Source organism: Schistocerca nitens, chromosome 7 (genome assembly GCF_023898315.1).
Source record: "Schistocerca nitens isolate TAMUIC-IGC-003100 chromosome 7, iqSchNite1.1, whole genome shotgun sequence".
NCBI classification, from domain to species: Eukaryota; Metazoa; Arthropoda; class Insecta; order Orthoptera; family Acrididae; genus Schistocerca; species Schistocerca nitens.
Window position 1 is genome coordinate 629365176 of NC_064620.1, and position 25766 is coordinate 629390941.

Below are 25766 nucleotides of genomic sequence, written 5' to 3' on the forward strand. Positions count from 1 at the left end.
AAGTTGAAACCCCATTGACAGGAAGATGATTTACAGTGATAGAAGAGCTAAAAGAAAATTCGCAGACGGTGTTTCGCCCTATCCAGCAAGTGCCATACCGAGACTTCTTCCAGAAGTGGAAAAACGGTGTTCAGAGCAATGTATCAATTGTGCTCTATTTCAAAGGAGATAACGAACAATAAGTGAAAAGTAAGAACAGAAAAATTTTGTGGACAATGTTCCAAATTTTTCTGAACAGAGCTCATATATTAGCAGCCAAAGAATACCATTTCATGAAAAGGGTCTTCAAAAATTCAGGCTCAAAATTAGCCAATGCACTGCCAAGTATAGTTAAGTGCCAATACCATAATCTAACTTAAGTCGAAAGGTCATAACTGGCACAGGACCAAAAGAAACAGAGAGAAAAGAACAGTGCATATAATAATTTACAGAGGCATAATACATTACAAAAGAGAATGGAGACAAGCAATAGGTAATACCAGTATAAAATCTATATTGGTAGGCATTAGTAATACACATAAATATCTTGAATATGAAGTTATTTGACTGGATAAAACAGAAGACATGAGATACCAAATACAGCAAAATGGATTAGGTAGGATTCATAAGGAAACTAATATTATTCAGGCCTCACAGCATTTTTGTAGATGACTGATTAGTGGATACAATTTTTTATCATTGTTCACAAGACTATATGTATAAGACATCCTCTGAATATTCTCCAACAACCACCCTTCAACTTCCACTGCAGTGCCCAGTTCTTATGACACAGCAGTAAAACATACCATTTGATCCAGCACCATCACTTGCAGATTGATTGCTGTGTGGAAAAAAAAAATATTTTATTTGTAACTATCTTCACAAACAGTGTTTACAAAGCTACACTGGCAGCGACACAACCAAGTTCTTGACACATAGTAGTAACAATGAATGCTCTACACAGCTACCCACAAACACCTTTTAAGAGGTGAAAATTAACAAAACCAACAAACTGCAGAGATAGATTCCTGACTGGAAATGGAGGAAAAATGTCCTGTGAATGTGTGTCCCGAAATAGATGGTGTGCGTGCAATGACAACAAATTGTCCCAAAACATAGTACAGAATTGCATAGCATTCATCTCACAAGTGGAAGTGCACACATCACATCATGGACTGCTGCACTCTTTTGCATGTTCCAGCCTCTCTCCAAAGAGTGTCACAGGTATCATTAACACGCTGTTGAAGTGTCTGCACATTAGAAACTGGTTCAGCACACACAACACTTTTCAGATGCCCCCAGAGGTAAAAATCCTGGAAGTTTAAGTCCAATGTCCAGGAAAGATGTTGAGGTCTGCGAAATGTAATGCGGAAGTAGCATGATGTTCCATCCTGTAGAAACCGTATAACCTGTCATATTGCCAAAGAAACTTTCTCAAGCAGCCCGTGCAGAGTATTCTGAAGGGAGTCCACGCACATTCCTCCATCAATGCAATGTCGAATAACAAACAGTCCAAGTATGTGGCTGGCAAGAATCTCTGCCTACACACTGATGCTGAACTGATACTGATGGGACACCACAACCATTCCCTGAGAGTAGTCTGTAGCCCGTAAATGATGATTATGTAGATTTATGATGTCAGATCTGGTGAAGGCTGCTTCATTGGTAAAGAGGATTGATGACAGAAATCACATAATTGTGATGGTCGGTGCACAAACCATCGGCAAAATCCTTCCCGTATAGGGAAATCTGCTGTTGCTAATCCTTGCACTCGTCGCAGGTGATAGGGATAGTATCAGTTTTCATGCAGGAAACACATAATCGTACTTTAGCTTACACCGTGTTGGCAGGGCACTTGCCTGGAGCTTGCACTACGGTTCATCTCAATATCCTGTTGAACCGGGTCGTCCAGATCTGACGTACGCACAGTCCACCGCCTCCCTGCGTGTTCATCTGTCTGGAGGGACCTGTGATCACACAAATGCCCAAAAAGGGCTTGAAATGTTGTGTGATGCAGTCGGTGTCTGTGAGGGTACTTGTTTTTGTATAGCTGTGCTGCCTCTCCACCGATCCCATCTGCTTGGCGGTACGCAGACACCATCTCTGTTTGTTTCCAACATGAATACCAGACCATTCTGCTGCTTACAGTACACTGTCTCAATCACACAGCCTGCAACACACAAGGGACTTTCATTCATTAGTGCCCTCTACCATGGCATTTTTGCACATATGTTCATAGGACCTTTTTTCCTCCATTTCCAGTCACATCCTTGCAATTTGTCAGTTTTATTAATGTTCATCCTGTAAATATGTAGCTCTCTCTCTCTCACTCTCTCTCTCTCTCTCTCTCTCTCTCCATATTTTAATTAACTCATTATATTTATTTGCTCATTAACTTTTTTGTCTGCCTTCTTGTGTCATTGTACTTGGCTGTCTTAGGTTAACCATTTGAAGATTTGTTATAATTTCTCATGTTAGACATCAATAACAGAACACTGCCTGAAACTGATGTAGCCCAGGGAGCTGGTAATTACAATATGCAAACAGTAACACTTGCTGGAGCCATGTAATGCACTATAGATGTAATTGTGAAGTTGACTGTTCACGTCATGTTGAATGTAAAAGCCAATACATGAGAAGAACTGCTCTTCAAAAGAAGTTACCAGAGCCAACTCATCTAGCCCCAAGGTGTTCCTCATAAGCTGCAGGAGTTTAAGGCTTCAGCCTGCACAGAGTTTTAGCTCGTCACAAGTGTTTGGTCGGTGTCTATATGGCTAGTGTATACAAAACAATTTTATACACATCCTTTGTGGCCTCTCTTTCCAGTGCAGCATTCCTGCAAAGCTGGAAGAAGAGTATCAGTGGAGGGAGGAGGAGAAAAGCAAGGATACGCAGAAGCTGGCCACCTGTAACTTTGCACACAAACAGGCGATGGGGGTTATGTATTTATTTGTCAACCTATTAAAAAAAAACAGGTTTACTCTTGCAGGTGGATTTACCACAACAAAACTGGTGCATTGTGCCAGAAAGCAGAAATAACACTATAAATTACTACTGAAAAATATTGCAATAATTCCACTTATCAGCCAGGATTTTTTGTGTTAAGAAATTCATAGACAAATTAATATTGCTTATAATTTTCTACAACAGAGGCACTTCCGATACTGATGGTAGTTCATTTACACCCACTCACCACATGCAAAAAATTATAAGCCACAAGATTTCCCCCCCCCCCCCAACAAACAAGCAACAGCAGAAATGTAAACACATTAACAAAAATAAGACATAGATCTCACAGGCAAAGCAAGCACAGAATGAGAGACGATGGTACGGAATAGCAGTCGCTGATAGTCATTAAGCAGCTGATGCCCACAGTCACTGCCACACACTGCAGAGAGCTGTGAATTTTTGTTACTCCTCGGACAACACATCATCTTCATGCATCAGCATCAGTAACAAATCTAGCAATGGATTGTAACTATTGACGTACAGATCATAAAAGATCGATCAGCCCTTCCATAGACACAATTTTTGTTGGAAACAACGTGCCCATTATTTCTGGGGTAGAATCTGTTATAGGTAAACTGGTAAGGGCAAAAATAGCTGTGAACCTTACATTGGCTGGAAGCTGCTGTAAAATGAAGATAACAAACTAAACTTGAAACTTCAATCATGGAAAAAGGTAGTATTATTGAAAAGGGCTCCCAAAACTGGCCCTTTGTGTCCAACCGTGTGTGTGTGTGTGTGTGTGTGTGTGTGTGTGTGTGTGTGTATGTGTGTGTGTGTAATTGAACACCGCATCCTGAAGCTGACAATTTTAACAACACTTGAGATGAGTAAAAAAAATTGAATGATAATTGAAGTGGTATTTTTTTTTTTTTTATATCTACATCTACATCTATACAATTACTCTGCAATTCACAATTAAGTGCTTGGCAGAGATTTCATTGAACCACCTTTAAGCTTCTTCTCTACCATTTCACTCTTGAACAGAACACAGGAAAAATAAACACTTAAATCTTTCCATGCGAGCTCTGATTTCTCTTGTTATAATGATCATTTCTCTCAATGCAGGTGGACACCAACAAAACATTTTCACACTCTGAGGAAAAAGTTGGCAAACAAAATTTCACACGAAGGTCCTGCTACAGTGAAAAATGCCTTTGTTTTAATAAATGCCACTCCAATTCATATATCATATCCCCAGCACTCACTCTCCCTTATTTCTAATAATATAAAACAAGCTGCCCTTCTTTGAACTTTCTCGGTGTCCTCCGTCAGTCCCATCTGAAGTTGATCCGACATCACACAGCAATCCTCCAGAAGAGGGTGGACACACATAAAGTAAGCAGTCTCTTTAGTAGACCTGCTACATTTTCTAAGTGCTCTGCCAAATAAATCTCAGTCTTCCTTTTGCTTTCCCCATAACATTATCTATGTGAATGTGCCAATGTAAGTTATTCGTAATTGTAATACCTCAGTATTTACTTGAGTTTACAGCCCTTATATTTGTATGATTTATTAGGTAAGTGAAATTTAGTGGGTTCCTTTGATGCCCATGTGGATGACTTCACACTTTTCATCATTTAGAGTCAATTGCCACTTTTTGCACCAATCTTCTCAAAATCATTTTGTTATTTGTTTTGATCATCTGATATCTTTCTATGATGTTGCCCTCCACCACACACAGTCAGGTGGCTTGCGGAGTATGGATGTAGATGTAGATGTACATGACAGCATCATCTGCAAACAATCTAAGTAGGCTGCTCACAATTGTCTCTTAAATCATTTATGTAGATCAGGAGCAACAGAGGGCCTGTAACACTTCCTTGGGAAATGCCAGATATTCATTCTGTTTTACTCAATGATTTTCCATCAATTATTATGAACTGTGACCATTCCAACAGGAAATCAAAAATCCTATTTCACAACTGAGACAATACTTCACTAGCACACAATTTAATTAGAAGTCACTTGTGAGTAACAGTGTCAAAAGTCTTCTGTAAATGTAACAATATGGAATCAATTTGATGTCCACTGTCAGTAGTACTCATTACTTCATAGAATAAAGAGCTAGTTGTGCTTTACTAGAAAAATATTTTCTGAGTTTGTGTTGCCTATTTGTCAATAAATAATTTTCTTGAAGGCAATTCATAACATTCAAGCACACATACATTCCAAACTCCTACTGCAAATCAACGTAGTGATATGGATCTGTAATTCAGACAATTATTCCTGTTACCTTTCTTGGCTGTTGATGTGACTTGTGCAACTTTCCAGTCTTTGGGTACAGATCATTCTACATGCGAGAGTGATTATATACGACTGCTAAGTATGGAGCTATTGTAACAGCATATTCTGAAAGGAACCTGACAGGTAAGCAATCTGAACTGGAAGCCATGCCTTTCTTAAGAGTTTTAAGCAGCTTTGCTACACCAAGGATATCTGCTTCTAAGTTACTCATGTTGGTAGTTGTTCAAATTCTAGAATATTTGCTTTGTCTTCTTTTGTGCACGAATTCTGGAAAACCATGTTTAGCAACGCTGCTTTACTGGCACTATCATCGATAACATCACCATTGTTATCGCACAGTGAAGATATTTATTGAGTACTGACACTGGTGTTCTTTGGAAACTATCAAATGCATCTCACATTGAACTTCGTGCTAAATTTTGAGATTCTGTAAAGCTTCGACAATCTTGGGGATTTGTTGCAGTGAGGAAAGAACTTTTTCTTAGATTGTAACTTTGAACAAGCTTTGTTAGCTGTTCTAATACTTGTATCAAATTATTATGAAATATCACATTTTACTGTTTCAGTTTACAGTGATAAGAACTCAAAACATGTTTCCTCTTGTGCAGTAGTATTTTTGAGTTTTCTGAATTATCTCTGTGTCTGGGAGAGCAAGCAGTTCTCCACAAGAGGCATTTCTGTTCACCCTATAATCACATTCTGTTCTTCATGTAGAAAGATATGGGGGTAAGTTTTACTGCAGCAAGACTATGTGCACTTCTATCATCCTTGACATATCTTCCAACTTGATAGAATGAGATTTTCACTCTGCAGCAGAGTGTGTACTGATATACAACTTCCTGGCAGATTAAAACTGTGTTATGGACCGAGACTCAAACGTGGGACCTTTGCCTTTTGCGGGCAAATGCTCTACCAACAGAGCTACCCAAGCATGACTCACGGCCCATCCTCACAGCTTCAATTCTGCCAGTACCTCATCACCTACCTTACAAACTTCACAAAGCTCTTCCAACTTGTTTGTCACTATTACCAATCTGTGCATCCAATCACTGTAAATTTCATCCTTGTTATACCTCTGCACAAACCCATTCTACTTGTACATAAATTTGGCAACATTTTCCGGGCACTGTGAGCATGTCGCATGCCTCTTTTTTAGAATATGCCATACATGAACTGTTACCATAAACCCATACCATAGAAAACTTGACAATATACTACAGAAACACCTCTTGTTAGAAACAGGTAATGGAACCAACAGCCAAGAACCACAAGTAGTATCTTGTGCCAGCAGTCCACACCTGTTCCAAGTGAGAGATGCTGCATTGCCAGGAAGAGAATTTTGATGACAGCAAAAAACAAAGAAACTTCTTAGACAAAAGTGTTCTGGTCTGTGACCTCTTTGCAGAAGTACTAATTTTTCCCATATTCCCATATGGAATGCTGAAGTTGAGTTTATTTTCTCAATTTTCCAGCACCTTTCAAGGAAGATAAGGTTTACAATCTCGTTAACTGTTAGACTTTTCACACCAGTGAATGGAAGAGGCAGAAATGAAACTCACCATTGTCCCAGGCAGCCTCCTTGGTGTGCAGAAGGGCTGCTAGTCCAATGTTGTCTTTTGGCATGACACGGTTCAGCATGTTGTCCGAGCCCTCCGCATTGGCCATCGCCAGCTGTGTGAATTCCACCAAGTGCTCCTTTATCAAGGTGAATCTGAAAGAAGTCAGTAACATATTTTAGTTTGCTTACACTTGGAATGGGAAAATGTGTGTGTAAATGCAAGGTCAGGTATTATGGCACATGCATGTCAGATAACTATTCTCATCTGCATAAGCGTTACATCAAATTACAGTGTGGCATATAAAGACACCTGCCATCAATGAAGCCAAGTCACATGCAAATAACTGTTACTCAACAGACCACCAGCACAATGGCCCACACTTAATCCAAATCAGGGGATCTAGCGACCACCCCAGTCGTCCCACGTCACACCGGACAACGGCCATCGGGAACAGACCCCATTACTTTGTGTGTGTCATCTGTGCAAAATTTTGATGTACTGACTGACCTATTTATATTATAAAGAAGGAACAGTTCCTAATTTTCTGCAAAATTTTGCAGAACCTAGGAACTGTTTTTCCTTTTCAATATTATTATTATGTTCTGACAAGCACCAATGTAAAATTCAGTAAATGTCCTATTTATTATACTAACTTGTGCAACTCTCATACTGGATTCAGGTATCTGGGCTTCACTGTTCTAAAATCGAGTGCAGTGTAAATGCCTCATTACAACTTTCAACCTCACAGCACTTCTGCATAGATGTCCATTTGAAATAAATACCCCCACGGTAATATACTCACAGGTATTACAACGGATGAAGGAAACATGCATTAACATAGTGTCGACAATACACAAATGCTTACCGAGAGGAGATAACACTGTCGACTAATGACTAATCATCCTGTCACACAGTTCTTTGAGATTTCAGAGAAAACTTCAAATATCGATGACGTCCAGTATCGGGGACAAGTCTCAGTACTCGAGATGCGAAAATAATATGTGATTTTTGTGCAAGGACAGTCTGACAAGTTTTTGTAACAAAGCAAGAAATTTTGCTGAGAGATGTGCTAGATGAAGGGAATTGACTAGATCAGGTTGTACCGTGACACTAAACTGCAGCAGTCAGAAAACACTTTGCTAGGCTCAGACTGCACGTCATTCAGTCTACATTCCCAGGCTTGCCCTGGCACCTAGGACTGCAGCACACTGGTCGTGCTCTGCATAACGAGTGCCTCCAGAAAATTACTTCACGAGAGAATACAAATTATTTTTAAATATGGTTATGTGCCTGTTCCACTAGTCACGAATGTAATTGAACTGTAAAAGTCTGCATTCGTGTACAGTTGATGTTTGAAGATGAATAAATCTACAGACTGCACAAGTACAAGTTGCCGGAGAAACAGTCACAAGTGTCACAAAAGGGAGGCATTGTTCAGCTAACAAGCTAAGCATTTACTTGGAATGATATATATTAACACATGCAGTATCACATGTTCCCCAAAAGAGACACTGCAGTGTCTCTGTGGGTTCAACTGTGGATTTCCAATGAAGTGACTGAAACAAAGCAGCCAGGAACAGCACGCACACCTGACGAGGGCAACACACGGACACGGCACATCATACTCAGTGTATCCGTGCTACCGTAGTCCGACATTAAAAGCCACAGTGATCACGTTAGACCATTGCCACAAGCTGTTCCATTCCACTGTGTTCTAACCAATTCACTGAAACTCTCATTTGCACCTCAATAGTGAGTAAAGGAGGAATGTACGACAACACACCATATTGTATGCTTCGAAATATGACACTACGTGCTGCTGCTTATGTTAAGATATATATTAACTTTCTGTTGTAAGTGTTCGCAGCAGTTGTTTAAAAGATGTCATTTTCAAAGAAGAAAATGTCTAGAGACATGCACGAATAGTGACATCATCTGGTACGAGGTATCATTTCTTCAGCATCTGACACTGCTGTAATCTTAACATTTGCTGACCGTCAAACATCAACTGCAGGACAGTGCAGTGTGTTACAGCCAGCTAAATTACTTGACGATCATTTAGGTAACGGGTTGTACAACAAGCATATTTCTGTATTTTACAGTCGTTAACACGTTTCAGCCATTCAAACTGAGAGAACTCCTGTACCGAGCTGAGCCGTGCCGGGCGAAATGTCTGTAGGCTCGATCTCACTGTCACGGGACCGGGCTGCGAGGCAACGAGCACTTCGCCACTCCAGCTGCCACCCTGCCCAGCCATTTGCATGCCGGTGTATAGCTAGGTAATAGCTGCAGCTAGCAGGTAGCACACGGTAGGTACTCACTTGGCAGTGCGGTAGAAGATGGCGCAGCCGTCGACGAACTTGCGTTCGTTCTCCGTCATGGTCTTGGCACGCGACTTGGGTGAGAAGATGCCGTCGTAGCCATCCATCTTGAGTTGTGGCAGGAAGAAGCTGTAGAACTGGTTTGTCTCCACTTCCTGCAGGTAAGTACGCAGGAATCAATGACACACATATACATAACATACGGAAATTTCATCTTTTGTCTACCTACAAACAGCAGGCAACCGAGATTGCAATTTGGATTGACGATGCCATTAGAGATGGAGGACGAGATTTAAATTGGAGAATGACAGGCGAGGTAATCGATGGTGTCCTTTTGAAGGAATCATTCCTGTATTTGCTCTGAAATTTAGGGAAATCGTGGAAACCCTAAATCGAGATGGCCATATGGGAACTTGAACTGCTGTCTTCGTGAGTGTGAGTCCCACGCTATTACCACTTACCACTGTCTCAGCCAACTCGCTCGGTGTTTGTCTTGCCGTGTCACACACTGTCCACTGTAGAGAAGGTTTCTCCTGGACATACTTTATTTCATCTCATATGAAGAACACTGTCACAGACAGACTGGAATTACTTGTTCACAGGCAGAAGACATCTGGCCCGGATATACAAATGGTGGGTAATGGGACCTTGGAATAATGACCCTCACTAACTGGAAGGCTTTCAACATGTGAGATACAAGTTTTGTCAGAACATAAACTGTCACAAGTGAGTTCATGCCATGTGTGCATAATGCCTACTGTTCACCAGCACAGTCACAGAAGGGCAGTCAGCCAGGAGGACACATTCCGAGTTCCTTACTTAAGCTCTGGCTAACTGGAGCTGTGACCGAGCTCAACCACCACAGTCAAAATCAACACTGTCAGACTTTTTGAAATACATCTACAACTACTTCACCCAGTTGATACCATGAAAATCCATAGTTCTGTGCATGTTCAGTTGTGAGCTGCAATATATATAAACAAAGATGATGTGACTTACCGAACGAAAGTGCTGGCAGGTCGATAGACACACAAACATACACACGAAATTCAAGCTTTCGCAACAAACTGTTGCTTCATCAGGAAAGAGGGAAGGAGAGGGAAAGACGAAAGGATGTGGGTTTTAAGGGAGAGGGTAAGGAGTCATTCCAATCCCGGGAGCGGAAAGACTTACCTTGGGGTGAAAAAGGACAGGTATACACTCGCACACAGACACATATCCATCCGCACATACACAGACACAAGCAGACATTTGTAAAGGCAAAGAGTTTGGGCAGAGATGTCAGTCGAGGCGGAAGTAGAGGCAAAGATGTTGTTGAAAGACAGGTGAGGTATGAGCGGCGGCAAATTGAAATTAGTGGAGATTGAGGCCTGGCGGATAACGAGAAGAGAGGATATACTGAAGGGAAAGTTCCCATCTCCGGAGTTCTGACAGGTTGGTGTTAGTGGGAAGTATCCAGATAACCCGGACAGTGTAACACTGTGCCAAGATGTGCTGGCCGTGCACCAAGGCATGTTTAGCCACAAGGTGATCCTCATTACCAACAAACACTGCCTGCCTGTGTCCATTCATGCGAATGGACAGTTTGTTGCTGGTCATTCCCACATAGAAAGCTTCACAGTGTAGGCAGGTCAGTTGTTAAATCACGTGGGTGCTTTCACACGTGGCTCTGTCTTTGATCGTGTACACCTTCCGGGTTTCAGGACTGGAGTAGGTGGTGGTGGGAGGGTGCATGGGACAGGTTTTACACCGGGGGCGGTTACAAGGATAGGAGCCAGAGGTTAGGGAAGGTGGTTTGGGGATTTCATAGGGATGAACTACGAGGTTACGAAGGTTAGGTGGACGGCGGAAAGACACTCTTGGTGGAGTGGGGAGGATTTCATGAAGGATGGATCTCATTTCAGGGCAGGATTTGAGGAAGTCGTATCCCTGCTGGAGAGCCACATTCAGAGTCTGATCCAGTCCCGAAAAGTATCCTGTCACAAGTGGGGCACTTTTGTGGTTCTTCTGTGGGAGGTTCTGGGTTTGAGGGGATGAGGAAGTGGCTCTGGTTATTTGTTTCTCTACCAGGTCGGGAGGGTAGTTGCGGGATGCAAAAGCTGTTTTCAGGTTGTTGGTGTAATGGTTCAGGGATTCCGGACTGGAGCAGATTCGTTTGCCACGAAGACCTAGGCTGTAGGGAAGGGACCGTTTGATATGGAATGGGTGGCAGCTGTCATAATGGAGGTACTGTTGCTTGTTGGTGGGTTTGATGTCAACGGACGTGTGAAGCTGGCCATTGGACAGATGGAGGTCAATGTCAAGGAAAGTGGCATGGGATTTGGAGTAGGACCAGGTGAATCTGATGGAACCAAAGGAGTTGAGGTTGGAGAGGAAATTCTGGAGTTCTTCTTCACTGTGAGTCCAGATCATGAAGATGTCATCAATAAATCTGTACCAAACTTTGGGTTGGCAGGCCTGGGTAACCAAGAAGGCTTCCTCTAAGCGACCCATGAATAGGTTGGCGTACGAGGGGGCCATCCTAGTACCCATGGCTGTTCCCTTTAATTGTTGGTATGTCTGGCCTTCAAAAGTGAAGAAGTTGTGGGTCAGGATGAAGCTGGCTAAGGTAATGAGGAAAGAGGTTTTAGGTAGGGTGGCAGGTGATCGGCGTGAAAGGAAGTGCTCCATTGCAGCGAGGCCCTGGACGTGCGGAATATTTGTGTATAAGGAAGTGGCATCAATGGTTACAAGGATGGTTTCCGGGGGTAACAGATTGGGTAAGGATTCCAGGCGTTGGAGAAAGTGGTTGGTGTCTTTGATGAAGGATGGGAGACTGCATGTAATGGGTTGAAGGTGTTGATCAACGTAGCCAGAGATACGTTCTGTGGGGGCTTGGTAACCAGCTACAATGGGGCGGCCGGGATGATTGGGCTTGTGAATTTTAGGAAGAAGGGATAAGGTAGGGGTGCGGGGTGTCGGTGGCGTCAGGAGGTTGATGGAGTCAGGTGAAAGGTTTTGTAGGGGGCCTAAGGTTCTGAGGATTCCTTGAAGCTCCGCCTGGACATCAGGAATGGGATTACCTTGGCAAACTTTGTATGTGGTGTTGTCTAAAAGCTGACGCAGTCCCTCAGCCACATACTCCCGACGATCAAGTACCACGGTCGTGGAACCCTTGTCCGCCGGAAGAATGACGATGGATCGGTCAGCCTTCAGATCACGGATAGCTTGGGCTTCAGCAGTGGTGATGTTGGGGGTAGGATTAAGGTTTTTTAAGAAGGATTGAGAGGCAAGGCTGGAAGTCAGAAATTCCTGGAAGGTTTGGAGAGGGTGATTTTGAGGAAGAGGAGGTGGGTGCCGCTGTTATGGAGGACGGAACTGTTCCAGGCAGGGTTCAATTTGGATAGTGTCTTGGGGAGTTGGATCATTAGGAGTAGGATTAGGATCATTTTTCTTCGTGGCAAAGTGATATTTCTAGCAGAGAGTACGAGTGTAGGATAGTAAATCTTTGACGAGGGCTGTTTGGTTGAATCTGGGAGTGGGGCTGAAGGTGAGGCCTTTGGATAGGACAGAGGTTTTGGATTGGGAGAGAGGTTTGGAGGAAAGGTTAACTACTGAATTAGGGTGTTGTGGTTCCAGATTGTGTTGATTGGAATTTTGAGGTTTTGGAGGGAGTGGAGCTGGAAGTGGGAGATTGAGTAGATGGGAGAGACTGGGTTTGTGTGCAATGAGAGGAGGTTGAGGTTTGCTGGAAAGGTTGTGAAGGGTGAGTGAGTTGCCTTTTCGGAGGTGGGAAACCAGGAGATTGGATAGTTTTTTGAGGTGGAGGGTGGCATGCTGTTCTAATTTGCGGTTGGCCTGTAGGAGGATGCTCTGAACAGCCGGTGTGGATGTGGGAGAGGAAAGATTGAGGACTTTTACTAAGGATAGGAGTTGACGGGTGTGTTCATTGGCTGAGCTGATGTGTAGGTGAAGGATTAGGTGGGTGAGGGTAATGGATTGTTCAGTTTGGAACTGGTACAGGGACTGATAGAAAGAAGGTTTGCCAAAGGCCTCACACTTAAAGTTCCCATCTCTGGCTGCAACCCCCTAAGGTAAGTCTTTCCACTCCCGGGATTGGAATGACTCCTTACCCTCTCCCTTAAAACCCACATCCTTTCGTCTTTCCCTCTCCTTCCCTCTTTCCTGATGAAGCAACCGTTGGTTGTGAAAGCTTGAATGTTGTGTGTATGTTTGTGTGTCTATCGACCTGCCAGCGCTTTTGTATGGTAAGTCACATCATCTTTGTTTTTAGATATATTTTTCCCGCGTGGAATGTTTCCCTCTATTATATATCATACAAAGAAAATGAACTGGCTCAACATTTTTTGTCCATTCCCACCATCACATTGCCTTAAGAAAGATGATATTGCTGCAACAAAAAAATGTTGCAGACACAGCAAAGCTGAGAAATAACAAAATGACAGTTATGGCTCAGAAGGCACTGACAGCCATAACTCCTGAGGTAAACAGACAAGAAGCAGGTTACAATGCCCACCAAGATGACAGGAGAACACTCGAAGATATACTTACCCCAGGCAGACAAAGGGAACATTGCATAAAATGGAGGAAGAAGAATTCATAAGGAAAACATTGGATTTATTCACTGACAACATTACTGAAATACAAAAAGATCCCCCAAAAGTATTTCAGACAAAGCTCAAATCACAGCTGAAGAACAAACATTGCTTGCTAACTTACTGTAAGAGAAAGTATAGCAATATTATGATTTCTCAGGCATCAAAGACAAAATCACCACCAAAAATACACAAAGGAGATTGCGTCACTAGATTCACTGTGGACCCAGGAAGCAAATAATAGCCAAGACATATATGAGTAAAAACAGATGAAACAAATCAGTAAAAAATAGTCAGCAGCTAACTGGGGAAATTAAAGACATCAACACTGACATTACATCCAATTAATATTGTGTGACATTACAAACCTAAACACAACATACCCATCCCAGTATCATTCAAAGTCATTAGGTCAAATCTTCTAAAACGTAAAAAGCTCTCATTGTCATAAACTGTTGAATTCAGGGACCTGCTTGAACTAGTACCGTAAACAACTATTTCACATTTAATAATAAAATTTACATACCATATAAAGGTCAAGCAATAGGTTCAAATATAGTAGGTGCAATTATCAAAAAATGTAATTACTAATATTCCTCAGAGCACATAAACAGTCAAGTAATAAACACTACTATATCAGACTAGGCGAATTCTTGAAAGATCAGGAATAAACGTTAACTGTGAAAAAATTCTGCTAGAATCTAGATAGCTAAAACCAGAAAATTTGCATAAATTACAAACATTACTAAAGATAGAAGACGGGAAGGAAACACACTCCATAGATTATGTCGAGGAAAGATGGGAATATTTTTGCTCAACACTAAGTTATTACATAAATATTGCTTGTCCCATTGTATCCAGAAGTCTAAATATGGGAGTTACTAAGAAATGGATCACCTTAGATATTATAAAACCGAGGGAGGATCTAAAACTAGCATTGAAAACTGTTGGTTAAACACAACTACGACTAACACTGGCACATATAACAAGACGGAGAGAGTCTATAGTACAGTTATAAGAGAAACTAACTCCAGATTTTACCAGAAACAAATTTCAACTTCTAAAAACATTTCCAAGACTGTATGGTCACACGTAAATGGGTATAGCAAATGGTCTGTTAGGGAAGATAGCAGTAATATAATTTTAGAGAAAGATGTAGGGATCCAAATTACGTCAGCAATATTTTTATGTTGAAGTTGCAGAAACACTTTTTAACAACAGGTCTCAAAAGCCAAGTAATATGTATAACATATCCAATACTGCAGATTGTACTTTTCTGACAAGTGAAACAGAGGTAGCACGTGAAAGCAAATAGTACAGGGTGCGGCAGAACTGACTGTTTCTATCGATTACCGCTGGGGCTGTGGTGGGGGTAGGCAGTTGCACATGGTCTGCCTTTGTTCAGTTGTTGACCCCATTTCTGGGCCAGTGCACATCGTGGTTTTGCCTTTCGCGCTTATTATGAAAACAAAAGATCTGTGATCACAACACAATGAGCTTTTCAGCAACAGTTCAACATTCCACGCAACAATGCCATTCCTAATGCAAACACAATTCGGTCCTGGGTTCGGCACATGGAGGAAACTGGTAGCACACTAAGAATAGATAAGATACACATGGCCAATGCAGGTCGTTCAGAATGCCAGAAAATGTGGAGCGGGTGAGAACAGCAGTTCAACAATCGTCGCAACGATCTGCTCAACGACATGCTGTTGCATTGGGGATTTCAGACCGCAGTCTGAGAAGGATTCTGCAATGCGATTTGAAGTTTCATCCTTTCAAAATAATGATTGCTCAAGAATTACGCCCAGTAGACTACACTAACAGTCAAAATCTGTGTGAGCAAATGCTTGCTCAGATCCCTCCGAATGCAGCTTTCTTCAGTGGTGATGGGGCACCTTTTCATCTTAGTGGGTGTGTGAATAAGAAAAACTTTCGCTACTGTGCTGAAAATAACCCCCAAATTATTCGTGAAAGACCGCAACATTCTCCTAAAGTGACAGTGTGGTGTGCCATATCACAATCTGGTGCGGTAGGCCCTTACTTTTATGAGGAGAAATGTTTCCGGGACACCTCGTCTCTTTGAGGGGAGATGTTGGGTGGCCTGCGCAATCACCACACTTGAGCATTTGTGACTACTTTCTTTGGGGATATCTGAAGGAAAAAGTTTTCAGAAGCTACCCTCACACCCTACCAGAGTTAAAAGAGCGGATTTTTGATAAAGTGAATGCCATACCCTGCGATATGTATGCAAGAGCTGCTAGAAATTTCAGGGATTGTCTATAACAATGTATTGATGCTAATGGCCACCACCTCGAGGACATTATTTTCAAAACTAAATGAATATAAAATGGTATATTGTACTAATTTAGAAAAATAAGAACTTTTTTTCCTATACATCCAGATTTACTTTTTATTGCTCCTTAAAACTGCTTAGTCGATTCTGCTGCACCCTGTACTATCCACTTGAATAGAGAAACACATAATTATTGTACAAGAAATAGGGATGATTATCGACTTCACAGGAAGCCACTCAAGTTATCCAAAAAAGATCCTATAACTGCTGGACATATTTTACAGGTACACAATAAATTGCAACCCAGAATAAGAAGCATTGAAAAGACATGTCTTCACAACAAATTAAAAGGTTATTTAGTTTCCTTAGCCTTATCTAGTTTAAAAGAATACCTAGAAGCTAAACAGTAGGAGGAGGATCTTGTTCAAGTAAGGAGGCCACCATAAAATGTGTTGTAAACACAAATGGAAAACTAATGTAATGTCTTACATAATAAGAATGATCCTGCTGCTGATTGCCCTTTTTTGTTTGTTTCAGGGGCCTTGAAACACATGCTGCTATAAAGAGTGGCTTCCAGAGTGTAAGATGGGGAAATTATTCAGTGCATTGTTTACACTACTGAAGTGTGATAGCAAAAGCATAATATTGTGTAAATGTGAAAATGAGCATGTAATTATTGTGCTGCCACGAAAGTTTTAATATCCTTGTTTCCATCTCTTTTAGATTATGTAATGTATTATTATTATTATTTTTTTTTTTTGGGGGGGGGGGGTGTGGACATCGTAGAGTCATAATTTACTTTTGTTAATTGTGTGTGTGTGTGTGTGTGTGTGTACAGCTCACCTTGCAACCCTACAACACACAAAATATGTTGCCTACAGAGCACTAGTTAACAGTCACTAACATACCAGCAGATAAATATGTGAAGCACGAAAACTCAGCACGATAATAATAATAATAAAGCAACAGCTACATAGAAAATAAAAAAGAAATCCACTGTCTACATTCACAGGCAAACACTCTTGCAGGACAGCAACAATTTTCGGACCACACAACACTGGCATCGCCTTCACTCCATATTAAGTGCTACATACACTGACACAACTGAACGCACAGGCATATAGACATACACAATCAGGCAGTCACAAAATGGTATGCAGTACTTGAAAGGCCCTATATGTAGCAGAAACTGGGAGACCTCCAACACAGATGTAATAAACACAGAAATGCCCAACACACAAACAACTACACTAAATCAGTAAGGGACACTGGATACTCATTCTAGCTATTGCATCCTCAATTATCTTCATGTATTACATAAAAGGAACAAATTTCCATGTTAAAAGATTATTAAATTTATTGCAAAACACACACGTCATATAACATATACATACTTGTGGACAGATGAATGCTGCTGCACATACACTGCTTGGCAGCAATGCTGCGTTGTCATGTTGTTGTGCAATGTGGCAGTTGGCAGTGGCTTTGCTTACCCAAATGGGGAGACACGTGAGAGTTATTGGACACACAATAGATTACTTGCGCACTTTCATTCAACATAACAGACCTATTGATATGAGAGTGCAGCCGCAGCTACACCTTTACAGAAAATTTTCATCTTAATTGTTTGTACATCTTAGCACTTGAAATTATTCTACAGCCTCTGACTTATAGTTCAGTTAATGAAGTGAGGACGGTCGATTGGGTAACACTGGTCACTCACAACGCTGCATGTGCGTAGTGGCCAGTGTTGACAACCTGCCCCCACCGTAGTTCAGTTGAGCATCATGTGTGTTCCATGTTAGACCTGCTGGATGAAGTGCTTGTTAAGTGTGTTGGTTCTGAACTGAGAACAGACAATGAACGAGTAAAGGATCCATTTAAAGTTTTGTTTTAAGCTTGGCAGGACACCGACAGAAACACATGCAATGCTGATGCATGTTTACCGGGCTCAAGCACTGTCCATGAAGTGTGTGTACAAGTGGTTCGCCCGTTTTTGAGGAGGCCGAGAAAGTGTTTCAATCACCATAGTGGACAACCGGTGACCACCGTCAGTGATGAAAACATTGAGAAAGTGAAGACATTAATCACAAACAACCATCGATTAACTGTGTGCGTGATAGCAGATGAACTGTGAATCCATATGACAAATCCTTGCCCAGGAGTGAAGGAAAAGGAAAACGTGTTGTCGTCTTGTGCCACATCACTTGACTGACAATTACAAGCATGCACATTTAGAGGCTTCACAGGATTTAGTCGAAATGGTGGATGCGACACCAAATTTCTTGAACCGTATTGTCACTGATGATTAAACCTGGTTCAAGAAATTTGGTGTCGCATCCACCATTTCGACCCTGAAATGAAACAGCAAAGCATGGAAGCCGTTCTTCGACATAACCTCATCGGAAGAAGGTCAGAGCCAAAAAATCACGCATCTAAACGATGCTCATCGTCTTTTACGATAGTCAAGTCATTATCCACAAGGAATTTCTACTTGTGGGAACGACACTGAACGCTGCATGGTACGTTGAAATTTTGAGCTGTTTCATGAAACGTCTATGCAGGATATGAACCAAGTATACACAAAAAGGTTCCTGGTTTTTTGTTCACAACAACGCTCACCCACACACAGCCAATATCTTCAAACAGTTCCTGGCAAAAAAGAGGTGGTGCAACTTTAACATCCACCATACTCGCCGGATCACAATCTTCTAGATCTCTTCCTATTCCCATTACTCAAACTCACTTTGAAAGGAAAGATATTTGATTATATTCCTGACGTCCAACGAAATGTGATGTGGCTTTTGAACACCATCCCAAAGGAAGACTTTGTGCAAAGTTTACAGGACATGTAACACAGAGCTCAGCGGTGCATAGTTATGGGAGGTGACTATTTCGAAGGACAGTAAGGGAACTGTAGTTCATAGTTCATCCACATTAATGTTACAGGACTATTCACTGAATTTTATTGTCAGAGGTTGTATATTAACAATTAAGAGTCTCTGGAATGATGTAAACATCTGAATGTGATAGTGTTAAGTAAAAATGCATTTGTTACAGTGCTCTGTGTGCCAGATGAATAAATTTCCAGCAACAATGTAAATAACAGTACTAATGATTTAATTGTGCAACTCACTTAAGATACACAGTAAAATAAATGTATCTTTGTGTACGGGGTAATGTTTCATTACATAACCTGACTGCCAGACCTAGCAAACGAACCTCATCAAACTTCAGATTAATGTACATGTAACTCAATGTTGTCGAAATGTCTCATGACACTAAATGTTAGCAAAAATGAATTGACACAGTAGAAATTATTTCATAAATTCATTCCAATGTAACTCATGAGAAAGGGGCTAAGTGACTATTCTTCCACTTCCAAAATAAGTGAGGTCACAGGTCAAGAAATGGAATAAGTTTCCAAACAGGTACATTTGTTAGAACAATATCTTTTGTATATACTGGTACTGTGAATTGAACAGCTGCTATGGAACCGCATATACAAAAAGCTACTGATGAATTACCTTATGAGGTACTGGGTAACGGGCACAAGCACCAAAGCACCTTCAAGCAAATAATTACAACACTTGAAAATAAGGAAATTTTGCTTATACATTTCAGGCCCACAGCCTAACAGTGTCCAAATAATCAGAGTCAGTGATTTTAATCCAGTGTGGGTTTCCTGAGCCTAACTTATCAGAGCTATAGGACCAGCATTCAGATCACAATCGACCACTGTCTCATTTTTCCTGGACTCCATGCTGTGTCTTAAGTTGGAAATGTCAGTGGTGATAAAGAGTGGTTGGATCTTGACCCTCCCTTCACTGGATGGAATGTGTGTATGCCATGCCCCAGGTGTCTGTGCGTAGTGTGGGTATCACAACATCCCAGTATTCACGAAGTCAGATGCAGGAAGCTGCCTAGAAACCCCAACAACGGTGGCTAGCACACCACTCCTCATCGTTTAACTGCCGCACGGACCTGACTGAGGGTAGATGAGCCTCCCTGAGTCCTGAAATTGGTGTGTTAACCCACGCAACTCTCCAGGCGAGACACAATCAACAGCAGTGTGTCATCAAATTGAAAGTCTTGCCATACTTTTCACTCTTTGCAAACAAAATGAAAGACGTCGGAAAATTCATATAGTCTTACTGTAAACAAAATAAATTTTATCACAACAAAGGGAAGGAAGTATTCAGCATGCACTTGTACAAACTTTGGCGAAAGGTGTTTGTCAGTAGCTCATTAGCCCCTCCTCCCCTTTTTTAAGGTGATGTGATGGTGAGAACAGACAAAAAGTGTTGAGCCAGAGCATTTTCTTTTCACAGTGTCCTCGCAAGCCTTCACACTGCATCAGAGTGTAGTCAGCAACACAGAAACAGGAAGACTGGAGAATTCATGTGCACCGAACAAGTTGAAAGCCATTTTGCTGCATGTACCTATTTCTCCTGTAATATGCCATAGGCTGATGAAAAAAATTTTCTCAGCTGTTCATCATATCAAATTTAGCAGCTCACTACTGAACATGCACAATGCTATGAATTTTGATGATATCAGCTGGATGAAGTAGTTGTCGACATATTTCGAAAAGCATGCGACAGTGTTGCAGTTTTATAATGAAGATCTGAAATTGGCTAAAGGAATAAACATCAGAGGACTGTAAAGCGTGTACACAGTAAAATTTATTTTATTTAAAATAACAATATAAAATAATTTGGTATCAGTTTTCATTCTGTTTTGAAAGAAAAAAGGTATCACAAGAAGGGTGATTTGAACTCGTGCTCATGGATTTTGATTGTGCTGGTTGCACTTTGTCCCCACTCCAGTTAGCCAGAGCTTACATCAGACCATCTGGAGCTGACTGAAATAATTAGTTCTCGTATATTTGGGAAACTAGTAAGTTCTGAGGATCGTATGCATAAATTGCCATTTCCTTATTTTTAAGTGTTTTAATGATACTGTCTGGTCCAAAACAAATCCTGCATCATGATGTATGACTTTGAATTTTTTCTAAAAATGAAAGCACAGTAAGCTAAGCTGTTTGACAACAGTTAATTAGTGGTTCCTAGTAAGATTTACAAGTCTGTGAAAACGTAATCCAGTTAAGAAGCAAGCGGTTTGCCGAATCGTTGCTCAACCAATTCTCGAACATCGACTGTAAGTGTGGGGCAGGACCATTAGCCCTGAGCATCAATCGTCAGTCTGGGAGCCTTACTCGGCTCAACTAATGGCATGGTTAGAGCAGGGGTGATGGTCAGTTCTGCCAACGTAATGCTGTTGTTGTATTAACAGGTGTGGAGTTTGAATTAAGAGACTAAAACACTGGAGTGTGAAACATCTTGAAGTGCCAACTCATTCCAACTTGTTTGCAAGGTCACTACTATTTTGGCTGTTCTGAACTGAAGCCAACCACCCCCTGCAACAGGGTCGCGTCCAAGCAACAGGCTGCAGCACACTGCAGAATGCCAGGTGAGGCACTCGTGTTCCATGTGAGACTCACTGTCTGCTTCCAGAATGAATTCTATCATTTTTAAAACTATGTGACTGTGCGCTGGACGGGGACTCAAACTGGGGAATTCGCCTTCCGCTGTTAGCATTGTTACTGCTCCAACCATCCAAACTTCCAACACCTAGCAGTTCAAATGACTCTAAGCACTATGGGACACACCTTGCAGCACTACAGCTCCTGGACAAAACTATGTTGTTGTTGTGGTCTTCAGTCATGAGACTGGTTTGATGCAGCTCTCCATGCTACCCTATCCTGTGCAAGTTTCTTCATCTCCCAGTACCTACTGCAGCCTACATCCTTCTGAATCTGCTTAGTGTATTCATCTCTTGGTCTCCCTCTACGATTTTTACCCTCCACGCTGCCCTCCAATGCTAAATTTGTGATCCCTTGATGCCTCAGAACATGTCCTACCAACCAATCCCTTCTCCTAGTCCAATTGTGCCACAAACTCCTCTTCTCCCCAATCCTATTCAATACTTCCTCATTAGTTATGTGTTCTACCCATGTAATCTTCAGCATTCTTCTGTAGAACCATATTTCGAAAGCTTCGATTCTCTTCTTGTCCAAACTATTTATCGTCCACGATTCACTTCCATACAGGGCTACACTCCATACAAATACTTTCAGAAACAACTTCCTGACACTTAAATCTATACTCGATGTTAACAAATTTCTCTTCTTCAGAAACGCTTTCCTTGCCATTGCCAATCTACATTTTATATCCTCTCTACTTCGACCATCATCAGTTATTTTGCTCCCCAAATAGCAAAACTCCTTTACTACTTTAAGTGTCTCATTTCTTAATCTAATTCTCTCAGCATCACCCGATTTAATTAGACTACATTCCATTATCCTCTTTTGCATTTGTTGATGTTCATCTTATATCCTCCTTTCAAGACACTGTCCATTCCATTCAACTGCTCTTCCAAGTGCTTTGCTGTCTCTGACAGAATTACAATGTCATCGGCGAACCTCAAAGTTTTTATTTCTTCCCCATGGATTTTAATACCTACTCCAAATTTTTCTTTTGTTTCCTTTACTGCTTGCTCAATATACAGATTGAATAACATTGGGAAGAGGCTACAACCCTGTCTCACTCCCTTCCCAACCACTGCTTCCCTTTCATGTCCCTCGACTCTTATAACTGCCATCTGCTTTCTGTACAAATTGTAAATAGGCTTTCGCTCCCTGTATTTTACCCCCGCTACCTTCAGAATTTGAAAGAGAGTATTCCAGTTAACGTTGTCAAAAGCTTTCTCTAAGTCTACAAATGCTAGAAACGTAGGTTTGCCTTTCCTTAATCTTTCTTCTAAGGTAAGTCGTAAGGTCAGTATTGCCTCACGTGTTCCAACATTTCTACGGAATCCAAACTGATCTTCCCCGAGGTCGGCTTCTACCAGTTTTTTCCATTCGTCTGTAAAGAATTCATGTTAGTATTTTGCAGCTGTGACTTATTAAACTGAAAGTTCGGTAATTTTCACATCTTTCAACACCTGCTTTCTTTGGGATTGGAATTATTATATTCTTCTTGAAGTCTGAGGGTACTTCACCTGTCTCACACATCTTCCTCACCAGATGGTAGAGTTTTGTCAGGACTGGCTCTCCCAAGGTTGTCAGTAGTTCTAATGGAATGTTGTCTACTCCCGGGGCCTTGTTTCGGCTCAGGTCTTTCAGTGCTCTGTCAAACTCTTCACACAGTATCGTATCTCCCATTTCATCTTCATCTACATCCTCTTCCATTTCCATAATATTGTCCTCAAGTACATCGCCCTTGTATAGACCCTCTATGTACTCCTTCCACCTTTCTGCCTTCCCTTCTTTGCTTAGAACTGGGCTTCCATCTTAGCTCTTGATATTCATACAAGTGGTTCTCTTCTCTCCAAAGGTCTCTTCACATTTCCTGTAGGCAGTATCTATCTTACCCCTAGTGAGATAAGTCTCTACATCCGTTCATTTGTCCTCTAGCCATGCCTGCTTAGCCATTTTGTACTTCCTATCCATCTCATTTTTGAGACGTTTGTATTCCTTTTTGCCTGCTTCATTTACTGCATTTTTATATTTTCTCCTTTCATCAATTAAATTCAATATTTCTTCTGTTACCCAAGGATTTCTACTAGCCCTCGTCTTTTCACCTACTTGATCCTCTGCTGCCTTCACTACTTCATCCCTCAGAGCTACCCATTCTTCTTCTACTGTACTTTTTTCCCCCACTGCTGTCAATTGTTCCCTTATGCTCTCCCTGAAACTCTGTACAACCTCTGGTTTAGTCAGTTTATCCAGGTCCCATCTCCTTAAATTCCCACCTTTTTGCAGTTTCTTCAATTTTAATCTGCAGTTCATAACCAATAGATTGTGGTCAGAATCCACATCTGCCCCTGGAAATGTCTTACAGTTTAAAACCTGGTTCCTAAATCTCTGTCTTACCATTATATTATCTATCTGATGCCTTTTAGTATCTCCGGGATTCTTCCATATATACAACCTTCTTTTATGATTCTTGATGTTAGCTATGATTAAGTTATGCTCTGTGCAAAATTCTACCAGACGGCTTCCTTTTTCATTTCTTAGCCCCAATCCATATTCACCTACTATGTTTCCTTCTCCCATGACTATTAAATTTCCGTCTCACTTTACTACCTGAATAATTTCTTTTATCTCATCATACATTTCATCAATTTCTTCATCCTCTGCAGAGCTAGTTGGCATATACTTGTACTACTGTAGTAGGTGTGGGCTTCGTGTCTATCTTGGCCACAATAATGCGTTCGCTGTGCTGTTTGTAGTAGCTTACCTGCACGCCTATTTTTTTATTCATTATTAAACCTACGCCTGCATTACCTCTATTTGATTTTGTATTTATAACCCTGTATTCACCTGACCAAAAGTCTTGTTCCTCCTGTCACCGAACTTCACTAATTCCCACTATATCTAACTTTAACCTATCCATTTCCCTTTTTAAATTTTCTAACCTACATGCTCGATTAAGGGATCTGACATTCGACGCTCCGATCCGTAGAACGGCAGTTTTCTTTCTCCTGGTAACAATGTCCTCTTGAGTAGTCCCCGCCTGGAGATCCGAATGGGGGATTATTTTACCTTCGTAATATTTTACCCAAGAGGACGCCATCATCATTTAACCATATAGTAAAGCTGCATGCCCTCGGGAAAAATTACGGCTGTAGTTTCCCCTTGCTTTCAGCCGTTTGCAGTACCAGCACAGCAAGGCCGTTTTGGTTATTGTTACAAGGCCACATCAGTCAATCATCCAGACTGTTGCCCCTGCAACTACTGAAAAGGCTACTGCCCCTCTTCAGGAACCACACGTTTGTCTGGCCTCTCAACAGATACCCCTGTGTTGTGGTTGTACCTACGGTACGGCCATCTGTATCGCTGAGGCACGCAAGCCTTCCCACCAACGGCAAGGTCCATGGTTCATGGGGGAGGGGGGGGGGGAGGGGGGGGGGACGAAACTATATTTGGGACAAATGTCTTCACCACAGCACAGATTCCCTGCAGAATAAGAAACTTTCGCCTGGGCTGGGGAAAAGGAATTTTTCTGCAGCTTTGTTCCTTCCCACAAGGTATGCATGAGAACTTCTGTCAAGTTTCGAAGGTGTGAGTGGTACTACAAGAACTGTAGCCAAAAGAGTGGGTTATGGCCTTTTTTTTTTTTTCCTTCCCACAAGGTACCATAACATTACGTTGCAATTTTTGGAGTTTTGCTCTTTAATTTCTCTACTTTATATCTAAAATTAGTTCAAGTTACATATCAACATAACACAGAGACACTGTTTGGCATAAAAAGTTAAAACTAATTTATGATATTTAATAAAACTTATATTATCGCAGATACAAGAATGTACATTGCTACTGTCACTTTTTTCTTTTCTTTTTTAACCTCTTTATCTATTTAATGAAAACAGTATTACAGGTGTGTTGATAACGGTTGAGCTATGTATCAACACCATCTAAGCACCTGGCATTGCCCATTCTTCAACTAGTCTGCAACCTTCTCGTCCCTTCACTGTCCAACTCTTCCTCGGCCAAGTCTCTGTCTACCTATGCCTGCCCTGTCTGTTTGTCCATCTCCTACTGCTCTCTATCGTTGTCCCTTTACTCCTCCCCACTCGCTCTGTATCTCCCCCTCTCCCCCTTTCCTCTCCATGTTATCACCCCCACCCTAATGGACACTGCTGGTTCTCACCCCTCCCATCCACTGTGTTTCTTTCAGGCAGTAAGAGACATGTGTAT

General features: G+C 41.5%; 1 protein-coding gene across 1 annotated transcript in view; it reads right to left on the minus strand.

The window, feature by feature from the left end:
* LOC126195310 (CCR4-NOT transcription complex subunit 6-like) overlaps nucleotides 1–25766 on the minus strand; it is a 144946-nt gene that overhangs the window by 92621 nt on the left and 26559 nt on the right. Inside the window, exons 3-4 of the mRNA XM_049933871.1 lie at nucleotides 9113–9267; nucleotides 6792–6943 (exon numbers count right to left, since the gene is read on the minus strand). Coding sequence (XP_049789828.1) covers nucleotides 6792–6943; nucleotides 9113–9267 — 307 coding nt within the window. The remainder of the gene's footprint in view (nucleotides 1–6791; nucleotides 6944–9112; nucleotides 9268–25766) is intronic.